The following is a 25,533-nucleotide window of genomic DNA, read 5'->3' as shown; positions in this document are numbered from 1 at the left end:
TGTCTGGGATTTTTGAACCAATGTTCCATCCACTTCGAGCTGTTACCTTCTCATTTCCCTTCTCAATGCTCTAAGGTGGCATATAATGTTTCTCTGTTGACGGACGACGCCCTGGTATGGGCCTCACCTATCTGGGACCAAAGACCAGACCTGAACTCCGATCTTAATCGTTTCACTGCAGAGTTCCGGAAATTCTTCGATACGCCTGGCCGCAAGGTAACTGCAGCGTCTACTCTCTTAAACATCTCACAGGGGGACCATACGGTGGCCCACTACGTGGTCGAATTCCATACAATAGCCTCCGAGACAGGGTGTAACGATGAAGCCCTGTCGGCGGTATTCTGGCAAGGATTGTCCGAGGGTCTCAAGGATGAGTTAGCTTCTCAGGAGCGCCTGCAGGACTAGAAGATCTCGTGGCACTATGCATACACATGGATCAACACCTCCAGGAAAGAAAGATGGAGAGGGGAAGGCACCAACGAGGTACACACTCTTTCTTTACTTGTCCAGCAGGGTCCATGGCTCTATATCTGCATCCATAGAGGTGAATGCGCACAGCAAAGAGAGTGTGTCAAAAAGCTTGTTTAAAAAATATATTTTATTTATCCATTAAAGAGGAATGGAGGTGCAAAAACCCTCCTACATGTTTCGTGTACCAAGCACTTTATCAAGGACTCCTTGATAAAGTGCTTGGTGCACGAAACATGTAGGAGGGTTTTTGCACCTCCATTTCTCTTTTATGGATCAATAAAGTATATTTTTTAAACTAGCTTTTTGACCCACTCTCTTTGCTGTGCGCCTTCACCTCTAATGGATGCAGATTTGGATTTTCAAGCTAAGTTGCAGCATGCTCCATACACCATTTGGATTGGGGATGCTCCAGAGATGTGAGTAAGAGACTTTATTCTATTCAAATGACATGCAATGTGGTCTTATAGTGTTCCAGGGCCCATCCCAATGAGGTCCTGCACAGGGAGTTTGCTCCTTTGCTCAGTTCCTTCAGGGAATATAGGTCCCAATTAAGGATACCATACCGCACGATTCTTTACTCAATTATTACCCCCTATGATTTTTTGGACTCTCATTTACAAGCCTAATTTTGTACTTATAATGGACCCGGCATTGGAGCGCATGTTCCACACAAAGAATTCAGTCCGTGGCTCTATATACCGTCAACCGTGGATGAACCCATGCACTTAGGAGGCACCCGCCTATCAACAGGGCGAAAGACAGCGCAGGTGCCACGCAGGTTTATGCCTATACTGTGGTAACAGCGGACATTTGGTGGCCACTTGCCCAGTGAAGTTGGGAAACGCCACAGCCAAGTGAGAGTCCGGAGGATCATGCTGGATACCTTGTCTTAACCTCCTCCCAAACTTTCTTTCAGGATTTACATCCCCATCACCATATCCGGAGATACCTTCTGAACCTCTACGCAAAAATGTAAATTCCACCAGACCTCGACTTCCTTCCTGGGGTACATTATTTCCGACACAGGACTCGCTATGGATCCCACCATGGTCAAAGCAGTCATGGGCTGGCCTTGTCCACTATCTCTCAAAGCCGTACATAGATTTCTCGGATTCGGAAATTATTATCGATTTATCCAAAACTTTTCTTCGGTGGTTGCACCGATTATAGCCCTAACCCAAAAAGGAGCCGACCCAGCGCACTGGTCTCCCGAAGCTACAGTAGCTTTCGAAAAATTATAGGAAGCCTTTTCTTCTGCACTTATCCTGATGCATCCGGATCCACGATTGGCCTTCACGCTCGAAGTGGATGCCTCTGATGTAGGAGCTGGGGCGATTCTCTCTCAGAGGAAAAATCCCCAGGCCAGACTGCATCCCTGTGTGTTTTTTTCTAAAAAAATATCTACTGCTGAGCAAAACTACGACGTAGGAAACCGTGAACTTCTCGTCATTAAGATGGCCTTGGAAGAATTCAGACACCTTCTCGAGGGTACAGAAACTTCTGTCACTATCCTGACCGACCACAAAAACCTGCTTTACATTGAAGGTACGCGTCACTTGGGGTCACAACAGGCATGGTGGTCCTTATTTTTCACCAGTTTTTTAATTTTGTAATTTCTTACCTTCCGGGCTCGAAGAACATAAAAGGTTTCGGCACTGAGGATCGTGAGTGGATACCTCAGGAACAGGTACACGCCTCCAGACTAATCTGGGCCTTCCATCACAAGTATTCTTCTAAGCCATCTATGAGTCGCCCGGAGCTCTCCCCTGATGAGGGGGGTACTGTCAGTATCGCAACTAGGTCCCGCCTCTCGGACGCATCACACACAATACCTGTAGCACACGCAGACTTCGGTCTGTGTGTGCGCACCACCCGAACACCGCACTCATGGAGTCTTCTTCCCTATATGGCGCCACTGTGCTTGGTCCCTCTGGCGACGCCCCCACCTCACGTCCCATACCTCCTTCGCACGCACGCCATGCAGCAGGTAATCTCAAGAAAGGTATCAGCTGCCTCTCACCTGCAGCCAATCTTGCTTCCTCCTATCGGGTGTATCCTATGCATGACGTCACTCTCCTGCTGCCCCCTGTTTGGTTCCTACCTCCATTATTACCCTGTCTATGCTCAGCAACTAGCACAGAAACAAACTGTTGTTTACGTATTGTGCTTGCTGCTTCCTGGTTTTGCCTGTTTCTGTTCCTTGCCTGATCTGTGTTGTGACCTCTGCTCGTAGCTGGACCCGTATCTTCTGTACCCCTGGACTTTGGCTTGTTTTTTGGACCACCGCTCTCTCCTCGACCACAGCTTATGGATAATGACCACTCTCCTCTCTCCTACCCTGGACCACGGCAAGTACCACGACCTAAGTGAACTCCTCTACCCTGACCCGGCTACACGACACTGGCTCTGCACTCGGGACCTGGTCCCGTGGTTGTAGGGTGGTGGTTATATACACCCCCACCTCAGCCTTGCGGTCTTGTCCAGTTTGTGGTGAGCACATGTTACAGTGGGCAATGGATGGAAGGGATGTAAACAGAATGATGTCCCTTTTATAAAGCATTAATAAAACCACATCTTGAATATGGAGTATAATTTTGGGCACCACTCCTTAGAAAAGATATTATGGAACTAGAAAAAGTGCAGAGAAGAGCCACCAAATTAATAAAGGGGATGGATAATATAATTTGAGGAGAGGCTAGCTAAATTAGATTTATTTACGTTAGAAAAGAGGCGAGTAAGAGGGGATATGATAACTATATACAAATATATTCGGGGACAGTACAATGAGTTTTCAAAATAACTATTCATCCCAAGGACTCTGGGACATCCCTTAAGATTTCAGGAAAGGAGATTTCACCAGCAACAAAGGAAAGTGTTCTTTACAGTAAGGGCTGTTAAAATGCGGAATTCATTACCCATGGAGACTGTGATGGCAGATACAATAGATATGTTCAAAAAAAGGTTGGACATTGTTTTAGAAAGGAAAGGTATACAGGGATATACCTAATAAGTAAACATGGTAAGAATATTGATCCAGGGAGTAATCTGATTGCCAATACTTGGAGTCAGGAAGGAATTTATTTTTCCCCTTATGAGATATCATTGGATGATATTTCACTTGGGTTTTTTGTTTGCCTTTCTCTGGATCAATATACTGTAAGTATGGATATAAGATAAAGTATCTGTTGTCTAAATTGAGCATAGGTTGGAATTGTTGGACATACAGTATGTCTTTTTTCAACCTCATCTACTACTGTATGAAACTATGTAACTATATTTTTAAGTGACAGTAGAAGGGCTGCACAAAATAAGTGTTTTGCCACAAATATCAAAAATGTCTGCACTCTATCCTAGCCCGACACATGAATACTCAGCATGATTACACATCCCATCTGACAATTGGGTAAACTAGAGATTTTTATTTCATATTTTGGCCAGAACTCCAAGGTATCCACAGATTGGGGTTTCAGGTTAGGGATTTACCCAATCTTTCTTTGTATTGTCCTCATAGAGGCTCCCACAGGAGAATCAGTAAATCATGTGCAGGGTACTACAAGTGAAGTCAGATATGGTGCAATTCAAATCTGGATCAAACGAGAAATGTAATTTCTTTAAAGCTACTATACAGTGGAAATTAGTACATATTTATTTTATATTTGTAGCCCCTGTAAACAGCTCAGGCTATACCTATCTTCCTTCTACTGTGGTAAGTCCTGTTAAGATCAGGCTCCAGTAATCATTATGGGTTTTCCCCCGTCATAGCCCTAACCCGAATGGTAAATGCCGGCCTGGACTCTGTTGCAGGCGTGAGCAAGAGGGAGGTTCTGCTGACACCAGGAGGGGAGGGGCTAGCGCTATATTTAGCAGCCCACTCCGGCGAGTGGTGGTTGTTCTTCGTGCTTGCTGTGTGCTGTGTGTTCCTTTCTGACTGATGGTTTTATAGAAGAGTTCCAGTGAGCAGAGAGACCAAGAGTCTAAGGCTGCTGAGTATTAGGCCGTAAGCCACGAATCCTGCGGAACGGTCCGAGGAGTATCGGGAGGCTACGGGCTCCCCGGCGCAGCATGCCGGTTGAGAGCGAAAGGAACCAAACCGATCAGCCTCTGTAAGTAAAGCTGATAGAATCATAGACTGGTGGACCAATGCCCTCACCCCGCTGCCAGGGGGGATGGGAATAGAAATCAAGACCCACCTCGAGGCTAACCTCGGGGGTGGGCCACGGGGTATTGCCGCCCTAGCTCAGAGCCGGTCCTGGCTCCCCCACAACATCGCGGGAAGCTCAGGCCCTCCTGTTCCTCACAGGTACGCACCACCACAGCTGTAACCAACCCCCATGCATCCCTCACACTCCCTTAGAGACTGGGGGGGGGAGGGGGGAAACAGGATTACATATTAAATGTCAAAATTCACCAACTTGGTGAGCTCTACCATCAAATATATCAATTGTTTTGTGTATGTTCTTCAACATATATTTTAAGTGCCATCAGGAGGCCTACAAAAAAGTGTGTGTGTGTGTGTGTGTGTGTGTGTGTGTGCCGAGCACGCGCATATTAAGTAAAACTTCTTTGTCTTTTGTCACTGTTGTGTCACAGAAATTGTATTTGTGATGGTAATGTTTTTAAGTAAAAATCAAAACACAATTTCAGTGACAAAACACAGAGAAGTTTGACTTTGAACGCGCGTGCTCGCCCCCCCCCCTGTTTTAGCTATTTGCACTTCTATATTTATACTAACTGTGAATTCCTTGTGTCTGTTTGTGTGTGTGTGTGTGTCTGCAAGTGTGGCGTGTTGCTCCTGCATATGCGCGCCGCACCGTCGGCTCCTCTTCTGCGCATGCGCTGCCTACAACCTCCACGCGGACTTGAACATTGCGGCCGCGCGACCATCAGTAGCGTGGCGCCACTTCCTTTACAATTTTTCATTGCCAGCCAAGAGATTTTCCCCATCAAAACTCTGTAGGTGCCAGCAAAGAAGTTTCACTTCTAAAAATTTGGGTCACCAATATCATGGAAACAAAGAACATTTCCGCTCTCTATCCTAGTTAGGGACCAAATCTGAGGTCAGTCTAAGACGTTTGGCCGTGGGGATTTGGCCACAACCAAAATGCCGCTGGCATTCCCCTGCTGGGACACTTTGCTGCCAGAAAATTTCGTTGCAAAGTCCGTTCCCGCGCTCGTCCCGACATGCCGCGCCCGCTCCGACAACTGCATGTTTAAATGTCCTGTGCGGGACCATTACACTGCCTAGACAGGCCGCTCCGATGCACCATATTTAAATGTCCAACAGTGTAGCGGTCCTGTGCGGGACATTTAAATATGCAGTTGTCAGAGCGGGCAGTCGGGACATTTAGTTGTCAGAGCGGCAGACCTGGCTTGGTTTGGGTCGGGCGCAGGAGAAGACATCGTGGGGAAATGTCCAGCGAGCTGTCCTGGGGCGAAGTTTCCCAATGGCGAAACACCGGTGGCATTTTGGTCATGGCCAGACGTCCCATTCCGATCTGAGGTTGCCTTGATGCTGGTCAAAACATCAATGTTTTGCAGCATGGATCAATATGGTGAGCAATTGAGGCAAGTGCCCAAATGCTTAATTGAATCGGTGGGTGTTAAGTAATTTCTTGAAAGGTTGGACAGTGTCAGCTCCCTTGATGTCAATAAGGAAGTTGTTCCAAAGCTTGGGGCCCTTCTGCTGAGAATGCTCTTTTTCCAATCCTGTTGGATTTGAATCAAGGATCACCAAGCATTGTGGTGGTTGATCTGAGTTGTCCGGTTTGCTCATAGGGAGTGATGCTTTCCAAGTTGTATGTTGGTGCCAAACCATTAGTGTGGGCTTATAGATTGTAGAAAGTACATTGAACTAAATTCACGGTCTTATTAGTAGCTATTGAAGGTCTCAGGATTGCATTGATTTGGTCGTATCTGCTCAAGTTTCTGATGATTTTAGATGCAGTATTCTGAATTTCATGCAAATGATGTGGTTGTTTGGCATGCCAAGACAGAGTGAGTAGTAGCCATAGTCAAGTTTGGCGTGCCATCCGCGGGTTTTCTTCCCTAAGTATGTTGATGCAGGACTTGACTGTATGTTTGACCTGTTCTTCCTTTGTGAGATTACTATCAACTATGATGCCCGGGCTTTCCACTGTCTTGGAAGGTCCTGTGGGTGTGGTCTTGGATTTTAAAGTTTTTCAGATTCTTCAATATTCCAGCAGCAGCTGATACTGGGGCCGCAGTCTTAGGGCTCTTATTAATGTCCCTTATAGCATAGTGAGTGATAGCGATGTAGCTACCATCATAAGTTTGGCCCTTTGGAGAGGAACACAATTTGTGTTATTATTTTTGTTATAGGAGCACCAGTTATGTTTATTCTGTATTTATTTTAATATGACTATTAAAATTTGATTTGATTCAGATCCAATTATTTCTAGTAGTGGTGTGCACCAGTAAGGGATCTCTGCGTTCTATGTACATTTTTTAAAAATATTTCCCAGGTAGCACCCACCTCTCCATACGAACTCTTTAAGAGTTAGAGCAAGGTTTTAAATATATTCGGGATAAGGTTATTAAAAAAAAAAAAAAGTTAAATATCAAATAACTCTTAAATATTTTCATGTCAAAAAAGTTCAGTACATTATGATGAAATTAGACATTTTTGTAGTGAAGCAAAACTGGATCAAAAATGCAAAGGAAAATACTTCTATTTTGTTGATAACTTGATGTTTTTTATTTTCTCCAGCAGTGTAGTGTCAGGGACAACCCACAAAACAGGCAGGTTTATTGCCTCTACTCCAATATCAAACTGAGCAGACCAGAGGGAACAGTCTACATGCAGCCAGAATCACCTTTGACTCTGCCTTCACATCATTGATTAATGGTTTATGCGTTACGCAACCCTCTTCCGTGACAAACACTGCAGGCTTATCTAACTTGGTAAAATGTGATAGTAAATGTCCCTGAGGATAAACACTGTTCCTTTCCACCTAACATACCTGCACAGCATGAAAACAAATGCAATAATGGGACTCTCAGTAAAAGTGGTGATTTTTTTTTATGATCTGTAAAAAGATTATTTCATTCTTTATGCCGTAGACTGCCATTTTTTCTTGTTAGGATGTAATGGTTTTGGTCTTATATTTAAATGCGTCTTATTTTCTTCCAAATATTAAAAACAGGATGACTGCACTTTTTAAAAGTACTATCCAGTCCCCGATTTCTTAAGCTCTGTTCTGTGTGTAATATGTCATACAATATGGCATCTCTTCCTCCACTATCCCCGTTTCCTTGATAATGACCCACTTAATAAAATGTTTGTTTATGTATTTTGTAATGCAAAACAAAAGTTAAGAACATCTAGGTGTTCTTGTGCTTGTGTAAACTGTCCTGATAATATGGCAGGATATCTCTGTGAGGTCAGTGGGAATCCTCGTGACTTGGCTTAAAACAAATATGCCAATGTTGTAAAATCACCAGGACTCAGAATTACTAAACACCACAAATGAGTGATATTAATGGAAGGAAATTGCTTTTCGTTTACCAGCTGTTTATCTTACAAGTTATGTTTTGTTGGAACCCCAACCCTCTCTAATACTGCTGCGGCAGAGTTTATTCGAGCATTTGCCCGTTCTCTGCCGCAGCAGTAGCCTGGCGCGCGCCCGAGAGTGACAGGCGCGCGCCGAAGCAGCGGAAGAGCGCCCTCCGATCGGGGCGCTCTCCCTACCGCTGCCGGGTCCGCCGGGTCCCCCGGAACCCCCTGCCGCTGTCCCGCGATCGCGGGACACCAGGGCTCCCTCGGGGAGCCCCTGGACGCGCGTGCAGGGGGCGCACGCTCCCGAAGACGCGTGACCGCGCGTCTATGACGCGCGGCACGCCGAGGGGCGGCCACTAGCAAGCCGGGAGATTTCCCGGCTTGCGGTACCGACCACACTCGAATAAAGTGTGTCGGTACTGTAGGGTGTCTGAGATCAGATGCATTGTAACACCTCTTCCCCCAGCCAACAGAAGAGGTGCCACACCAAAGTGTCGCAGTGTCTGTCAGGTGCTATGTTAAAGTTGTGCAAAAATAGTGGTCTTGGCGCTCAAGTACTGGATCACATAATTGTATTATATATGATTTGTATTTGGTTGTGGAGGCACAGAGTAGTAAGGGATATGATTCCACAATAGTATATATAGCCATGGCTGGTCCTGGCTATCTTTCTACCTCCCTGTCACGTATGCCCTAGTAGCTAAAGGCAGTGACAAGCTATCCTGTGGGTTTACCCCCCGCATGCTGCCTCTCTGAGTGACATGGGTATACAACGAATCATGGTGCAGACTCTGTGCCCTCCCCCTCTGTGCCTTAGGGAGGAAGTTTTCCAAATTGTATTCAGTCCAATCCTGGGGTTGAGATATGCATTCAGCTCTTACTGGAGTCGAGTGCAGCCCAAGATCTGTGCAGAGCACAAGGCCTTAATATTGCAAAAAGGCCAGCACCATCCAGAGGTCTGGGACTTATTCTAAAATATGATGCATGCGCTGTAATATAACTGCAGTAGCTGCTTCAATAAAGAATACTTTTTATATACCACTGCCTAAGTAACAGTCTATTGGGTAGGGGTATGAAAGAAAAGTCTATCATGTGGGGACTGTCTCCAGGAACACTGGAGCCTACTATGACTGGAGGATCTGACACCACAAAAAAACCTGTAGGATCACCAAAAGCCTGTCCTGTTTCCCCTTACCATCGCTGATGCTCATCTCTCCTGGACCCTCACAGGTTAACAAGCACAACACCTGTAGCTTAGGCAAGATCTCCCAGAGGGGGGGCTGGGGGAGGGGGCGGAAGCAGCACTACATATTAGTATGATGAACCAATGTGTAATCTCATAAAGTTGTCTTAAATGGGGACAATTATTCCCTGATGGTAGTGGGTTGTGGGAATAGTCTACCTTTCACAGCCTCATTGGAATAGTCCTCAGACAGTATTTAAAGTACTCACTGTTTTCTCCTTGCCAGTCTGGGGGGGGGGGGATTAGCGGGGGCGGGGAGGGGGACTTGGCAAATGGAAATTCAAAGGGCTTTCATTGATCTAAGGATGTGGATATTTGAATCCTACCCTCCTATCCAAATGGTCTTCACACCTTGGACAACCTCTGTGCTTTCATCCCCAGATGCCCTGCTAGACCTCCTGGCACCACTTGGTAGCCAGGGGCCTGTCCGATCATTAGTTCTGAAAGTCCCTGCTCATTTCTGTGCACAAGCATATGTTTTAAAACACACAGTTGAATAAAATATACACTTTAAAAATATCCTAAGTCTGTGGGTTATGGGAAATAGAATAAAAAGCAGCACGGTATTTCTTACTAGCCATAATGAAGAAATAGGCACATGGTCTTAATCATCAAGGAGGTTTAATGTGCCATATAGATCAACATTTCGGCAGTCTAGTGCTGCCTTTCTCAAGACTGCCGAAACGTTGGTCTATATGGCACATTACACCTCCTTGATGATTAAGACCGTGTGCCTGTTTGTTCATTGTATACTGGATCATATTGGGACTTCAGGAGCTCCCCAGAACCAGCGCACCGGCAGCTAAGTACCCCACCCCTGTTACCTATGTAACTGAGTGCGTGTCTCATCCTCTATCTGTTACTAGCCATAATCCCCACACTCTATACAATACTTAGGACTGGACTTTTAAAAGTCCCCTCCTGATTGGAGTACTCCCCAGAAGCCCTATACCGATTCTGGGTGACCTGGGCATTTACTGGTATCCCCATTAACCTAGGGACCCCTTGACTGTTTCAGGGACAACTCACATCCCTATGCCCTGTTTACCTTCCTGGGTTGTGCTGAAACAGGGAACTTAGTGGTGAGTCACACCCTATACAGCTTCTGGGTGACCTGGGCGTAAAATGAGTATCCCCCTTAACCTAGGGACCTCTTGACTATGTAAGGGACACCTCAAATCCCTATGCCCCTTTTACCTTTCTAGTCTATGCTGAAGCAGGGAACTTGGCGGTGAGTTGCATAACTGTTTTAAAGGGAGGATTTTGACTAGAGGTCTGTGCCTATATGTCCCCGGGAATCTGACTTGATTCCCGGGTACATTTTTGGGCTGGCCACCAACTCTGGGCCCCATCTACCTAGACACAATGTGACAACACTTTTTCCGCAAAACCCCCTTTGACTCATAGCCTGTGAATCTCCCCTGGTTAGCTCTCCTGGTAATGTAAAACACATACATTCTTTATTGTTGCACAATCACATACATTTCATGTACAACCAATGGGTCCAAGAGCTGACACTCTAAACCCACAAATATGTTCAGAGGTAACCAGCCGGCATAATACCTTTATTGATGGCCTGGTTACCCCTTCACCGTCACAATAACTAAATGGGATATTAATAAGAGTTAACTTCTTAAATCCATATTAACCCCTTAAACTAAATTGGAATCCCAGAGGGGTGCTACATTAGGAAACCCAACCCTCTCAAATACAGTCTGAGAACAGATGCATTGTTAGGTACCCCAACCCTCTCTAATAATGTGTCTGAGATCAGATGCATTGTAAGGAATCCCAAACCTCTCTAATAATGTGTCTGAGATCAGATGCATTGTTAGGAACCCCAACCCTCTCTAATAATGTGTCTGAGATCAGATGCATTGTAAAGTCTTCTGTATTTGATACAATTTTCAAATGACCTGAAAATTGCAAGGAACCCTGATGCCCAGGGAACATGAGGGAACCCTGGTTGAAAAACACAGTGTTAGTATCTTGACTCTCAGCATGTCCTGATCTTAAAAAATAAAAAAGGGTTAAAAATCAGATTTTTTTTCCATCTGTAGTTTCTAGTGTTACCATGGTAACCTTTAGACTGCACTAGACGGGAGATAATATTTCCCAGACACTGAATAGTTCAAACACTTGTATTTCTTTAATGTAGCATCAGATTTTAAAAATAAAAACAGTGTTAGAAAGGGCAAGTGTAAATATCAGTGCTGTAAGTGATCAACATGTTAACAGTGCAAGTAGAGAAATAAAAATACAGTGCAATAAAGCACACTTTTCTGTTCATGATACTAAAATGTTGCCCCACTTTGAATTGCGATGAGGTACCTCTGGGGTTTGGCCACTTATTACTAACAACTAAAGTTCTCATGTTTTTCTGGTATACCTCTACACTACCCAAAACAAAAAATGTGACCCATAAGAGAGGTTAAATATGACTGTATTTGAAACCCAGCTATTAGCCAACAATACAGACCAATATTTTGCAGCCAGCTGGGGTTGGCACAGGAAGAAGAGGCACAATGTCAAAAATAGTTAAGCTGGGTGTACTGTACATGTGCCTAGACATCATTTTGTTTCTTAAATCACAATGATATATTGAGGAACTTCCCCATTGACACAGGTGACACAGCTCAGTATATATAGAGAAGCTCACTCCTTAGGTAACAGTCCTAAGTGAGAGTCTCTGACAGCCTTGCCTGTAATTGGCAACTCTGACAAGTCTCCATCCAGCAGGAGGGTCATTGTGATGTCACAAAACCCTCCCCCCACGTGTCTACTATATGTCCCAGTGCTCTATCTCGGTTGCCTCTTCCCTGCCTGCTGCAGATGCTCAGTAGCAGTGACAGGCTGATAAGTGCAGTATCATCAGACATGGAGATCTGAATCCCCCCCACAGCACATGGAAAGCTCACTGCAAGCTTCCACCACCCTGTTCCAGCCGGGCTGCCCACACTCCCACGCAAGCTTGGAAGCGCAGATATATCATTAATTTTGATCTGTCCATACTTTAAGGTAAGTGGGAGAGATTGTGAAGGAGGGGCATCTGGCGTTACACAACGTGCTATAAATAGTCAGTCACAGTGTGTATGTTTATATGTAATGTATTTAAATATTATACATAACTATTTCTAGATCCATCTGTTTTGGAATGGTACATCTGTGTCTTGTTTTGCACATAATTTGCCAGATTCTCAGAATTGTGTAGGTTTGGGTAAATATCACTGCTGAATATCATACCCTGGAGAATTTGCTTTCCATTTGTCAGTTTTATGGCTAACAACCTGAGAAGTGCAATAAAGATTAAAAAAAAATGTTGGCGTAATATTTTCATTTTGATCTATTAAAGTTCCAGTACCTTATGGTGAAAGAGAGAGCAGCAAGGTTAGTCAAGAAAATAAAAATTGACAAAATGTATTACATTTATATTCTTTTGTAATATTTTTAATGTCATTTTTTGTACGTAGCACTGCAGTATGCGCAGCATGTACATATAATTTTCCACGCTCAAATTGATTTCCAACAAGAGTTTAAAATCCAATCTTTAAGGCAGTGACTTGTCACAAGAAGTTGAGATTAGCATTTGAACCAGCTTCACCTGTTTTTAAAAACAGAAACATTACCATTAGACTTCTTATAACTATAATTAGCCTTTTCACTGGCAGTAGCCGGCAATGTATTATGGCAGAAAAGGGGCGGTGTGTGTGTTTATTTTTATTTATTTGACACTTTGCTAAAGTACACTTTGGGGGTAAGTCTATATGTTGTTAGAATTGGCTGGTCGCACTGTGGCTGCGATCTTTGCATTGGGATCTGTCACCTTGGACCATATGGAGTTACCCCATAGCTGTTGGTAGAGGTGAAGAACTTGTTCTGCCTTATTTAACAGGCAACAGGATAAATAAGGGACTTGTTCAGTCTAACCCTGATATGCCCATTTAACCCTTGACCTAACCCTCATTGTCCGATTCCTGATAATCTGGGTGAAAACTATTGCCATCTAAATAAGTGAGAGGAGGAAGAAGGTGATGGAGCAGGCTGCTGGCTAAATGGACACTTCAGCCCTTCAGTATATAAAGTGCGAAAGCGCAGATGAGACGCTATTGCACAGGAAACCCCATTGACTTGAATGAGTCTTTCCATGCGACAGCGCGTATTGAAGCTATTTCTCATGATTGAATACGGGCTTCTGTTGCTTTTTATTCGCCTCCACCTTTGCTCATCCTGAAAGCAAACATTCAGCTGCACGCATTTGTACTTTGTGTAGTTTTATTGCTAAAAATTCACATGTCCCTTCCATCAATTATTAACTTTAACTTGTTTCCCTGTGGTGTCATGAAGAGCGATGGATAAAGCATCTGAAACAAGTTGATAACTGGCGCGGTTTTGTCGAAATTGGATAAAACCTTAGCTTGGTCTCGCAAATGAGAAAGAGAAGACATTTATTTACTTCACTCACATTCCAAGGCGCTGACTCATTTAGCTCAGTCTGTTATAAAAATGTGTAGCAGTGCGCATTACTTCATACAGTACGAACATGTCCCACTTGTGTGCTTATGTAAAATGCTGTCCGTATGTGGAAAGCACAGTGGGATCCAAAAGCACTACAGCTAAATGTAGGTAGGTAACAGAAAAGCCAATAGGATGTTCAAGCACATTTTATTTGACATTTTTTGCAAAGATTTTAGTGGTACGTACATGTCAGGCAGATGAAATGTCATGAAGTACCTAGTTGTAGGAGTCCTTATTCAACATGGCTGAACCCAACGTGCAAGCTTGGTATAGAAGATTGGACAGCATCAACAACAGAATTCGTGAGAAATGTAGTTAAATACAGAAGAAATACTCTGAATTAAAAAGTGGTGCAGCAAAATAGCTGTATAGATCCGGGTGTATAATGACAGTATGCAAGAAGAAATCTTTGGTATCAACATGAATAAGTTCCAAGTCAAGCTAATAAATTGCATCTCAACTTACAATATTGTATATCAAAAGTAAATCTAGTGCAGAAGATCCCCCTCCCCCCCTGCTTATTTTGATGAAGGGAAATACTGTATGTTAAATCTATTATAGTCATAGAAGACTGATATTTTGGTTTCTTCAGTAATTGTTATTAATGTATGGTAAGCAGCATTTATTAAGAGTATAAAGATGGGTATCCCTTATGCTGGTACATAAAATCACATCTACAATACATTTAAATTGTTGTATTAAATACTTGTAGATGTTCATGTAGCATATGATCACATATGTAAATGTGAATCCCCTTTTTTTTTAATTTGCTGCAACTCCATCACATTCCTTTCCATTTCTAACTACAAACAATTCACATACATTTTTTTTGTAATGACTGGCAGAAATGATTACATTGAATGGTTTGCCACCCTAACCCAATCATTGCTCAAACCGTTATTAAGACAACCCCTTCTCTCTTTGTTTCTTCTCCCTTTAGGTTAATGTATACCTTCTGTACAACTAGATTTTGTGCAGTGTTACTCGGCTTTGCAAAAAGACCGGAAAACACATTTGTAGGATGGTTGTGCAAAATATACAGGTTATCTATAATCAGCATGGAATCACATTTAAGTGAATATTTTCTGTGGAGTAATGTTGGTGCCATGTAAGATGATATTCACAAAAGTCTCTTTCCAGATCAAAACATGCAATGAGTTGAATTCAGCTTGGCTTTGTCGGCTTTTTTTTTTAAGGGACGCTCTCCTAGACCTGTCAAGCTCCGCATTTCTGGGTGTACAGCCAGTGGTTTAATATATGACTAGTATAAAGTTATCTGCCAACTAATATCCCATTTTGCAATCATCAAACAAGTAGAAAGAACATTTCAAAGGATTGCTGTCCTTGTATATTTTATACGATGGTGATTGGTAGATTAAATACTTTCTTCACCCATACTGTATGTGATTTATCGGTCTTGGCTCTTGTCAAGTACTTTTGAGTCTTCACGATTAATTTCTATCTTTAAGGATGAGGCATTATTTACTTTTGCCAGTATTCAACCCTGAGAACGTGCAGTGTCATTCAGGATACTAGAATCAAAGTAGTTTGTTTCAACATAGAACTGATCACATGCCATAGATTTAAGGAAGTGCGCTATATTGTCCAGTCAGAATACTTAAAATAAGAGTAAGCAAATAGGAAATCCTTTTTTATTTGTTGCAGCATATATTTTTTTCGGAGAAAGTGAGGGGTACAATGGTTTGTACACCAAAAGAAATTCACTTAAATGCACACTACCCAAAATTTAAAATTTAACCTTTAATAGTCAATCCTTAAAACATATATTACCAATTTGTAAATGTGATAACGTATAAAAATGAATTAAATAAATAAATAACTAGTGCAACTAGGCAGTCTCTGATGTTTAAATGTTCCATCAAACACGCGTCCAACGCGCGTTTCCCTCCTACTACGGAGCTTCCTCAGGGACAAAATTTTGGACGCGTGTTTGATGATGTCAGCCCCCTTCATGGGGTTGTTTTAATACAGTACTAGTCAGCCATTCATTAGATTAGCCATCTATATAAAAATTAGGGCAGTGGCCAGACGGGACTTGCTGCATTAGTCAAGGTCCTGTTTAAGAGTTCATGCCAATAACCCTCATGATGTTTATTATCTATTAGGCTGATCAATGAAGTAGTGGGCTTTTTTGCTCACTCCGGCTGTTTGCACCCTAGCAGTCTCCCATCTTCCAGCTTTGTGAATATACTGGAACATTTAAACATCAGAGACTGCCTAGTTGCACTAGTTATTTATTTATTTAATTCATTTTTATACGTTATCACATTTACAAATTGGTAATATATGTTTTAAGGATTGACTATTAAAGGTTACATTTTAAATTTTGGGTAGTGTGCATTTAAGTGAATTTCTTTTGGTGTACAAACCATTGTACCCCTCACTTTCTCCGATTCACTTCAGTTCACAGTTGCACCTATCTTTCATTATCAATTGAATTATTATTATAAAGTTTCTATACATTCAGTATGGTTTAGTTTGATCACTCCCTTACTCCCCCGTTTTCTATATATTTTTTTCGGCATCACTGTTTTAATTTGGCACAAAACAGTTTTTCTTACACTCCTGTTTTTTTAAAGCAGCATTGGCCTTTGCTGACCGTGATCAGATATTTTTTTGCATGAATCCATGTTGCTACTAATTAAGAATACATTTGGCAGTATTACTCTATTACGGCATATGTTTCTGGGCCCAACTCTTTCCCTTACCACGGTACTTCTATACTGGATAATGGAAATTAATGAATGAAACACTTGTGCTACGGGCATCACATTTGCTTTTAACAAATCGTAAATCTAAATGATACCAATCCGTTCTTTGTTGCTTTGCATTGTTGCCTCACCCTCTGGCACATAAGGGGTTAATTCCACAAATGGCAAATATTTAATGGTTCCTATCGGCATTCTGTCTTGCGTTGCCGTGTGTTTTCACCCGGCACTCGCTGCGTGTCTCGTTTCATTCGTACAAAAGCTGAATTGGCGTTTGCCGCCGCGCCATGCCACCTTTGCTGACTCTCCACTCTATTACCAGGAGTGGCATCCCAGCAGCATGGCAGCCAAGCAGCCCCAGACTGTCGTCCACGTGATGGAACCTGTCGTCAATGGACTGCCACCAAAGCCGTCAGGTGGAGGCACCGTCACCTTCCACAACATCCACTACAAGGTGCAAGTGAAGACTGGCTTACTCTGCTGCCGCAAGCTTGAGAATAGAGAAATACTGAATGATATCAAGTGAGTAGTTTCCTTTCTATGACGTCAAGGGGGTTGGGCACAAAAAAATAACATCAGAACAATGAAGTTGTGATTATTTAGGTATGAGGTACAGGTATAAATTGCAGATGTTTTTCTGGGGTTTGTATGTTTTTCTGGGGTTTGTATGCACTAACAAATAAACCGTTTTGTGCTGGGGGATACTGCATTTATTTGCTCTATTGGTCTCTGTAGCACTAAATTCGTTAAAAATCATTGTTTGTATTGTAGGGTTAAATGTGATTAAATAAACGCCACTGTTTTATTTTGGGCAGTAAATAGAAAAATAGGAGTGATGAAATTACATGATGCAGCACTTGATATTGGCTCCTTCAGTATAAAATGTACAAGCTGGATGTTTCACTGTATACAAAGTAATTAGGAAGATATGAAATGCATGAAGACTTATGGGAGTATGAGAAATGTAGTTACACTTTATAGATACATTTAAAATGTGCATCGTGAGATCCTCGCAGTAAAATGGGTGGTAAATCTCAGAGCAACATTGTGCTCCCTGAAGTCTGTCAGAGAACATGCTTCTTTTCAGAAATGTTTATTTTTGTTTCAAGGAGTGAATAACTTCTGATACTAGGTGTGTGCTCTTAGATCACTGGTCTAAGGCAAATCTCTTCCCTGCAATCACAATGTGCCGACACTCCCTCCACTTCCTATTTTTAAACTTGGAAACAAACTTGTTTCAACTCTGTACAAAAGTTGCATTTTGATTTAGCGAAGTGTTATGGCTTATTTGATTTAGGCAAGGTATTTATAACTTACCTGTCTTCCCTCACTAGCACTTCTAAGCCTTGCTTTTATTGTGTCATGGTTCCTGCACAAATGCCTATAGTCTTCTGAAGTTAGAAGCGGCTGTAATGTTGATCCTGATCAGGAAAAGACCAGAGGAGGCAGAACATGATGTGGCTATAGGACATAGTGGCCATTGGATAGGTACTTTGGTAGTAACTCATCAATTGTGAAGCATGGGCCTGCAAGCCTTAGATACAGGATAGCTTGCCCTATTCTTTTAATGTGCTTTTCTCACTGCGGTCCTAATCTGTTACAGATACAAACTCTGTAATCATTCCAGAAACCAGATTTTTTTTAATAATAATAATAAAAAAGAAAAGACCAGTAAGTGGTCACTGACACACTTTCTATGTGGCATAAGGATTAAATAGTAAGCATGTTGTTGCCTGTGCTGAGCTGTGACTGTATTGTAATTTTACTTCAAGTGCAGCTTGTATTACAATAAGTGTCACGTTAGAACAAGATTGTCTCTTTGGAGTCTCAGATTACTGATCTGAAGATGCAATTTGCAACATTGAGGGACATTGACAATCTTGAAAGGAGTTTAGTGCTCACTGAGCAGGCCCTGGCTAGGACTAGTGGTGCAGATGGTGATGTGTGACTGAGGAACAGGAAGAGGTAGGATAGATACTCTGAGGCAGATACTCTGAGGAGAACAACAAAGGTTGTGGTGGTAGAGGACTCCATTATTATGAGGGTAGATAGGGCAATCTGTTTCTTTGACTGCATGAACCGAACAGTTTGTCTCCCGGGGTCTCTAGTTTGAAAAATTGCGGATTGGATAGACTGTTGGGAGGGGCTGGGAATGATCCAGCGGCCTTGGTATGCGGCACCAATGACAAAAGTTAGAGAAATATGGAGGTTCCTTAAAAATAATTTCGGGGATCTGGGCTCACAAGTTTAAGGCAAGGACATCCAAGGTAGTATTTTCAGAAATACTATGGGTACCAGTTCCATGCACTGCCCCAGGTAGACAGTTGATGCTTAGGGAGGTTAATGCATGACTAAAAAAGTTGTTTGAGGTTTTTAGAGCAATGGAAGTCTTTCTCGGAAAGGTACTGAAAGGATGTATTGCACATCAATGAAGAGGGATCTTCTGTGATAGGGGGGAGGATGTTAAAAAAGTTGGATGAGATTTTAAACTAGGAGGGACAAGAATGAGTTAATAAACAAGACAGGAAATAGCCATGGGTCATGCAGGTAGTGGGGAGAACTGGTAGTTTGGCAAGCAGGGAGGCACCCATATTAAGTACAGATAATACTAGTAAACTTCTAAAGAGCACGCCCAATTGGAGTAGAAAGCCTGGAGCAGATAAGATAATGTACAGACTGGACAAAAAACTTAACTTAATGTTTGCTAATGTAAGAAGCCTGGCCGATTTTAAAATGGGAGAGTTGGAATTAATAGCTACAAGGGAGCAGTAAGATATCATAGGCGTTACTGAAACATGGTGGGATGAAGCTGGTTACTGAGCAATTAATTTAGAGCTTTCTTCCCTTTTTCAGAGGTGTCAAGCAAATAGAAGAGCAAATAGAAGAGCTGATGGAGTATGTTTATATGTTAAATTGGATTTAAAACCTATCATAAGGGAAGATGGTAATGAGGGGAATGATGACAATGTAGAGACCCTGTGGATCGAAATTAGCAGTGGAGGTAAAATTACAAAGAAAACGTTTTAACGCTATAAACTACCAAATATCTGTGAGATTGAGGAAGCCAAAATATTTTTGCAAATGGAGAAGGCAACAAACCTAGGTCATGTTTGCATACTGTAATGGGTGATTTTCATTAACAGGACATAGACTGGGCAATGAGATTAGCATTACAATTAAAGGAAACAGGTTTTGGGGGTGCTTAAAGACAACGACAGGACCCAAATTATTGAGGAACCAACCAGGAAAGGGGCAATACTGGATTTGGTAAATATCAAACATTGTAGAAGTAATAACAAATATGCAAGTCTGGGAACATTTGGGAAACCGTGATCATAACATGGTCTCATTTGAAATAAATTATCAAAAACCAGACATGGGTTGAACAAAGACTTTACATTTAAGAAAAGCAGATTTTACTAAACTGAGGAATAATCTACAAGGAATAAATTGGGACGACATTTTTGTAGGAAAAAAATGTGGAAGATGAATGTGCAGTCTTTAAAACATTGTTAGAAAAGCACACTTATCATGGTGTACCCTTGGGTACTAAATATAAAAGAAACAAGTCTAAACCAGGCTTCTAGAGTCTTAAGTCAGAAGGGACGGAGGCATCATATCATAATTATAAGGACTGTAACAAAAGTTGCAGAAGGGCAATCAAATTAGCAAAAATTGAGAATGAAAAAGGCACTAAGATTAACCCTAAAAAGTTATTTAAAGTTTTTGTTAAGTACCTTGATAACGAAAAGATTAGAAAAGAGAACTTTTCAAAACTGGTTGAAGGATAGACAACAGAGTATTGTCATAAATGGAACCTTTTCAGGTTGGGCTAAAGTTGTGAGTGGAGTACCTCCATAGATAGGTACAGTACAGGGACCCCTGGTTTTTAAATTGTTTATTAATGGGCAGGCAGATGAAGTTTAATACCGATAAAAGTACGGGTATGCATTTGGGAAAGAAGAATAAACAGGCAATTTACTAATTAAATGAGGCAGAATTAGGTAAATCCTTGATGGGGAAGGATTTAGGCGTGCTTATAGACAGCAGGGTTAGCAGTCGTGCCCAATGTCTGGCAGTAGCTGCAAAGACAAATACGCTCTTATCTCGCAGTAAACAGGGAATGGAAGGAAAGTAAGCATAATTATGCCCCTCTTTTAAAGCATTAGTAAGACCACACCTTGAATATGGAGTACAGTTTGGGGCACCACACCATAAAAAGGCATTATAGAACTAGAAAGTGCAGAGAAGAGCCACCAAGGGAGTGGAAAATCTGATTTTTGAGGAGAGGCAAGCTATTTGAGATTATTTTACATTCGAATACAGGAGTCTAAGAGGGGATATGATCTATAAAAAAATATATTCGGGGACAATGCAAAGTGCTTTTCAAAAGAACTATTCATCCCAAGAGCAGTACAAACGACACAAGGTCATCCCTTTGGGAGGGGGGAAAAGAGATTTCACCAGCAGCAAAGGAAAGGGTTCTTTACAGTAAGGGCAGTTAAAATGTGGAATTTATTACCCATGGAGACTGTGATGGTAGATACAATAGATTTGTTCAAAAAAAGGTTGGACATCTTCTTAGAAAGGAAAGGTATACAGGGATATACCAAATAAGTAAACATGGGAAGGATGTTGATCCAGGGAGTAATCTGATTGCCATTATTTGTTGTCGGGAACAAATTTATTTGCCCATTGGGAGACGACATTGGATGATGTTTCACTGGGGTTGTTATGTTTGCCTTCCTCTAGATCAAAAATACTGTAAATACAAATATAGGATACATATCTGTTGTCTAAATTTAGCATAGGTTGAACTTGATGGACATATTTTTTTTTTAAACTTCTTCTATGTCACTATAGCACTGTCATGCATAGAGCAAGAAAGACTCGTTGGTCAGACACTTTGCATGTAGATACTGTAGCTTGATGCCTGGAATCTTGCAATCTTTTCAACATCAGTTCTCTATACAAAGGTATCTCTTCTACCTTACCGTTGTTCTTTAAATTTTTTTATTACTATTACAATATACAGGCATACCCCGGTTTAAGTACACTCACTTTAAGTAAACTCGCGAGTAAGTACATCTCGCTCAATAGGCAAACGGCAGCTCACGCATGCGCCTGTCTGCACGTCCTGAACAGCAATACCAGCTCCCTACCTGTACCAAAGGTGTGCGCAAGCGGGGAGACTATAGAGCCTGTTACAAATGCGTTATTTACATCAGTTATGCACGTATATGACGATTGCAGTACAGTACATGCATCAATAAGTGGAAAAAAGCAGTGCTTCACTTTAAGTACATTTTCGCTTTACATACATGCGCCGGTCCCATTGCGTATGTTAATGCGGGGTATGCCTGTACTGTACCCTTTTTTTTGTATCTATAGTACGATCTAACAGGTTACCATCCTCTGTTATAATTCTAGTGTCTGCGCATACGTTAGTCCTGGTAATATGTGATATATGAAATGTATTTAATTCCCATTTCTTCTGGGCCCCAAAAAAATCCAGTCTGGGACATTTTGCAAATTTAAGCAACTCTGCGCAGACAACATCTTCTTTACCACCTAAATAGGATTATTAACACCTTTTTTACTACTCCTCACACTGCCTTTTAAATTAGGGGGAAATATATGTTAGTTACAGCCAGCTTATTTTTTCTCTACTCCATCATGGATGGTTTCTGCATTTAGCCTGGCCTTCGGCAGCTATTGCTAATTCTGGGCCTTTCCTCTGTCAGTCCTGTTAGTACAGGCAGTGGAAAGGTTAATTCCTTCACATGGCCTGCATGTAAGTTTTCAGCCTTGAATCATGTAGCAATATTCGAGGGCGGGCTTTGCAACATGAGGTATGTCAATCAAAGGGGTGGATATTGGTTGGAACGCCCCCTGCTGTGTGTGGGCCAATCTGTATCCAACTTTGACTTGTAATGATTCAAAGTTAGAGACGCTCCCCTGAGATGTCCAAATTGGGATATACCTCCTAAATTAAGTGATCTATGATAAGAGAAATCAGTTGGAGTGAGAGAGGAGATATTGAGTAGAGCTGACAGGGAATCGTTCTCTCCCTCTTACCCCACCTGGGTAAGGAGGGGGGGAAGTTGAGCTGCCATGAGCAGAATGGCAGAGCAGAAAGAGCAGGCCTATGCTGTGATGCTGTACTGTGCTGTGTATGCTGCTATGCAATAAAGAACCACAGAAAGAAGCTGCTGTGTGTGTATCACTGTTCCTGGTGTGAGAAAGAGAGAGTGTCAGTGGGGGTCTCTCCTCTTGAGACACCAGAGGATCCCTACTGGCTGGAGGCACTGCACCACCCAGGGAGAACAAGAGCAAGGTAACCTGTCCCACACCACCTCCTGTCCCTGTCCTGGTTCTCCCCACAACACCGCGGAGCCCTCGGCCCTCCTGTTTACCAGCAGGTCACAGCACCAAGACCATGTACAGTAACCAGAAGTAGTGTACCCCACCCAATCTCATGTCGGGTGGGGTGGAAGAGGGTTACACACATTTAAACATCACCAGTGGAGTTGCCGATGTGTTGGTATACTGACAGGACATTTAAGTGAACAAAGGATTAAGTGATGTTAAATGTGTATTTAGCATTTGTCTAAGCCTGAATATAGCTTCTTTTAATGACCAGCACATCACTGGACTGATTGCTGGAGAAGGCTGTAAGCTAAATAAATCCCAGTACTAGTTTCAGTGCTCTGATGTTTCATTTTTCACACGATAGAGGGTATGTTTCCCTAGAGATTGGATGCAGAACAGTGCATGGAAGGGAGGGCTTCCATAACCGGAAATAATAGCTGTTTCCTTGCTTTCAGGAGCATTCAGTTCAGGGATTAGAATAATGAAGCTCAAGGGTTTGATTTGTTTTTGTTGCACTCCTTCAGTGCTGGGGACCCCCACCACTATATTTATGGGAACAAAATGACCTATAAAGCAGTTTCTGTAACGGGCAATTGACAAGGTTGCTGCCATACAAAACTGTTGCCCGGCTTGCCCATGTTCTGTCAAGTAGATTGAAGAGGTAGTACAAATAATAGAGAAAAGCAATACTAAGGCCACGCGTACAGTGCCCGCGATGTCGCCCAAAAACAAATGCATTGCCGCCGCCGCCGCCATGTGCGCTTATAGTAGGCGTGACGGCGATAATGCGACGGAATTTTGGTAGCTGTCAATATTTGATTTTTCAAGGGCTGTCGTCTCGTGTGACAGCCCCTGAAAATCAAATGCCAGTACGACTGCGCCGCCGCAAAGCGAAATATAACATTCGCTAGCGGCGAGGGTGACGTCGCCCGTCGCGGGCACTATGTGCGCGGCCTATGGTTTGAGATGTCACCCACAGCACAATTACATTGTGTATTGGAAGCTCATGCCTACCATTTTGTATTTCATTTATCCCGGGGAAGGATGTTGGGCTGACGTCTATGGCTACCTAAGGCAGCTGTGACATCTGCTCAAGTCTGATGTTCAGATCTTTTCAAAGACCGAGCCTTCATCTTCACAAGTTGGATAAACTGAGTAACCAATTTTTTGAGGTAGAAGTAAAAAATATGTGACATTGTAGATTAGGTTTTAGATTTCTTTCTTTGAAATCTCCTATTCAGAAAGCTTTCCCCAGTGGTAAAATGCATGGGGTCGCTGGAGAAGGAGAGACAGACACAAGTCCAGGCAATCGGCATCAGATAGTTACCGTGAATACCTTGGCAGCTGCTACCCACGCTCCTGTCCCTGATTATCTTCTGTCTTCTATTGCAAACATACATTGTGGGCTTTGTTATCAATTTCTTTACTACCATTTTTAATCTTTTGAACGATCTATTTGAGGATCATCATTATACCCATAAAGTACTTTTTCTCAAAATCGTTGTTTCCCAAGAAAGAGAGCAGTGTCCTTCAAGTGCTTATTCCTGCAAAGGGTTTCAACTATTATTTCCAATTCTCAAGAAATGAAGTACTCCCATATTATCGCATTATTCGTAAGGAATGTTTGCAGTCAGAATCATTTTGATTTATTCATTTTTTGTGACCCTGCACTTTACCCTACTTAACCGTAATAACCATTGCATGTTGCCAATCAGATACAATTTTATATTCGAATACTGTACATCCAAAGTTCAGACATCAATGGCCAGTTATGTCACAATATAAATCATAATAATTAAATTAACAGAAAGGGCTTTACTATTTATAATGCAAATGAGTATAATTTTAGTTTTTTTTGCTTGTGTAAAGTTACAATATTCTGGGTTAATTTCACAGAGAAGCAACTCATGTGTTCGAAAGTGAAACGTTTTCTTGCGGATGAGCTCCGTCTGGTATTGAAAACATAAGGTTATAATCGAAATACCTCAATCCATCCGCGGAGCCAGAGGTGCGCAATGTTTTTTTTTCTGCGCTCCCCCTGTGTCTCGGTCCCTGCGCTCGCAAAGAAGTATGACGCAGAGGGTCACGTGAGCATTATTTGACGTGCGTTGTCATGAAGATGCGGCACGTCACATGACCCCGCGGCGTCATTTGATGCCACATTGTCATGGCGATGTGAGCAGAAGCCGTCTGAATCCCGGTAAGTACAGGTTGCAGAGGCCTCGCGTGGTCCCCTGTCATTTAATTTAAATGCCTCTGCAAACGCCCGCGCCCCCCCACAAAAATTCTGTGCCCCCCCAGTTTGCGCACCGCTGCACTGAGCGGCAGCGCTGTGAGTAGAACTACTTGTGTGGCTTAATAAATCTGGGCCTTTGGCAGCAGTTCACTTTATACGCTTTCTCCACCATAGACACCCACACACTTTCTATGTTGCATAAAGATTAACTAGTCAGCATGTTCCGCGTAAGAAACAAGAAATACTGTGTAGGTAGGTGTAGCTTGATGCCGTGTTTTGTAAACATTTTGTTTGTTTTCCCTTGCAGCGAAAAATTGTGCCCTGGTCAGCAACACTGGTTAACTTTATTTTTTATTACAAGTTCAAAGCAGGGGGTCTCCAGAGCTGAATCCCAATAATTTAAGCCACGGGTCCCCCTACTTCCAGAGATTCTTACCTCCTTGAGTGGTGC

The 25,533-nt window shown here is 42.4% G+C and overlaps 1 protein-coding gene across 2 annotated transcripts in view; it reads left to right on the top strand.

Moving 5' to 3' along the window:
- The window catches only part of ABCG2 (ATP binding cassette subfamily G member 2 (JR blood group)), a 123,244-nt gene that overhangs the window by 66,276 nt on the left and 31,435 nt on the right, over window positions 1-25,533 (top strand). The window contains exons 1-2 of one of the 2 annotated variants that reach the window (XM_075565554.1): window positions 11,972-12,248; window positions 16,797-16,996. In XM_075565554.1, the coding sequence (XP_075421669.1) occupies window positions 16,815-16,996 (182 nt within the window). In that variant the 5' untranslated portion in view covers window positions 11,972-12,248; window positions 16,797-16,814. Of the gene's footprint in view, window positions 1-11,971; window positions 12,249-16,796; window positions 16,997-25,533 lie in introns of those variants that run through there. The other variant, XM_075565544.1, reaches the window with a different exon arrangement.

This window comes from Ascaphus truei, chromosome 1, assembly GCF_040206685.1.
Source record: "Ascaphus truei isolate aAscTru1 chromosome 1, aAscTru1.hap1, whole genome shotgun sequence".
NCBI lineage: Eukaryota > Metazoa > Chordata > Amphibia > Anura > Ascaphidae > Ascaphus > Ascaphus truei.
This window is presented reverse-complemented; position numbering and strand designations above follow the sequence as displayed.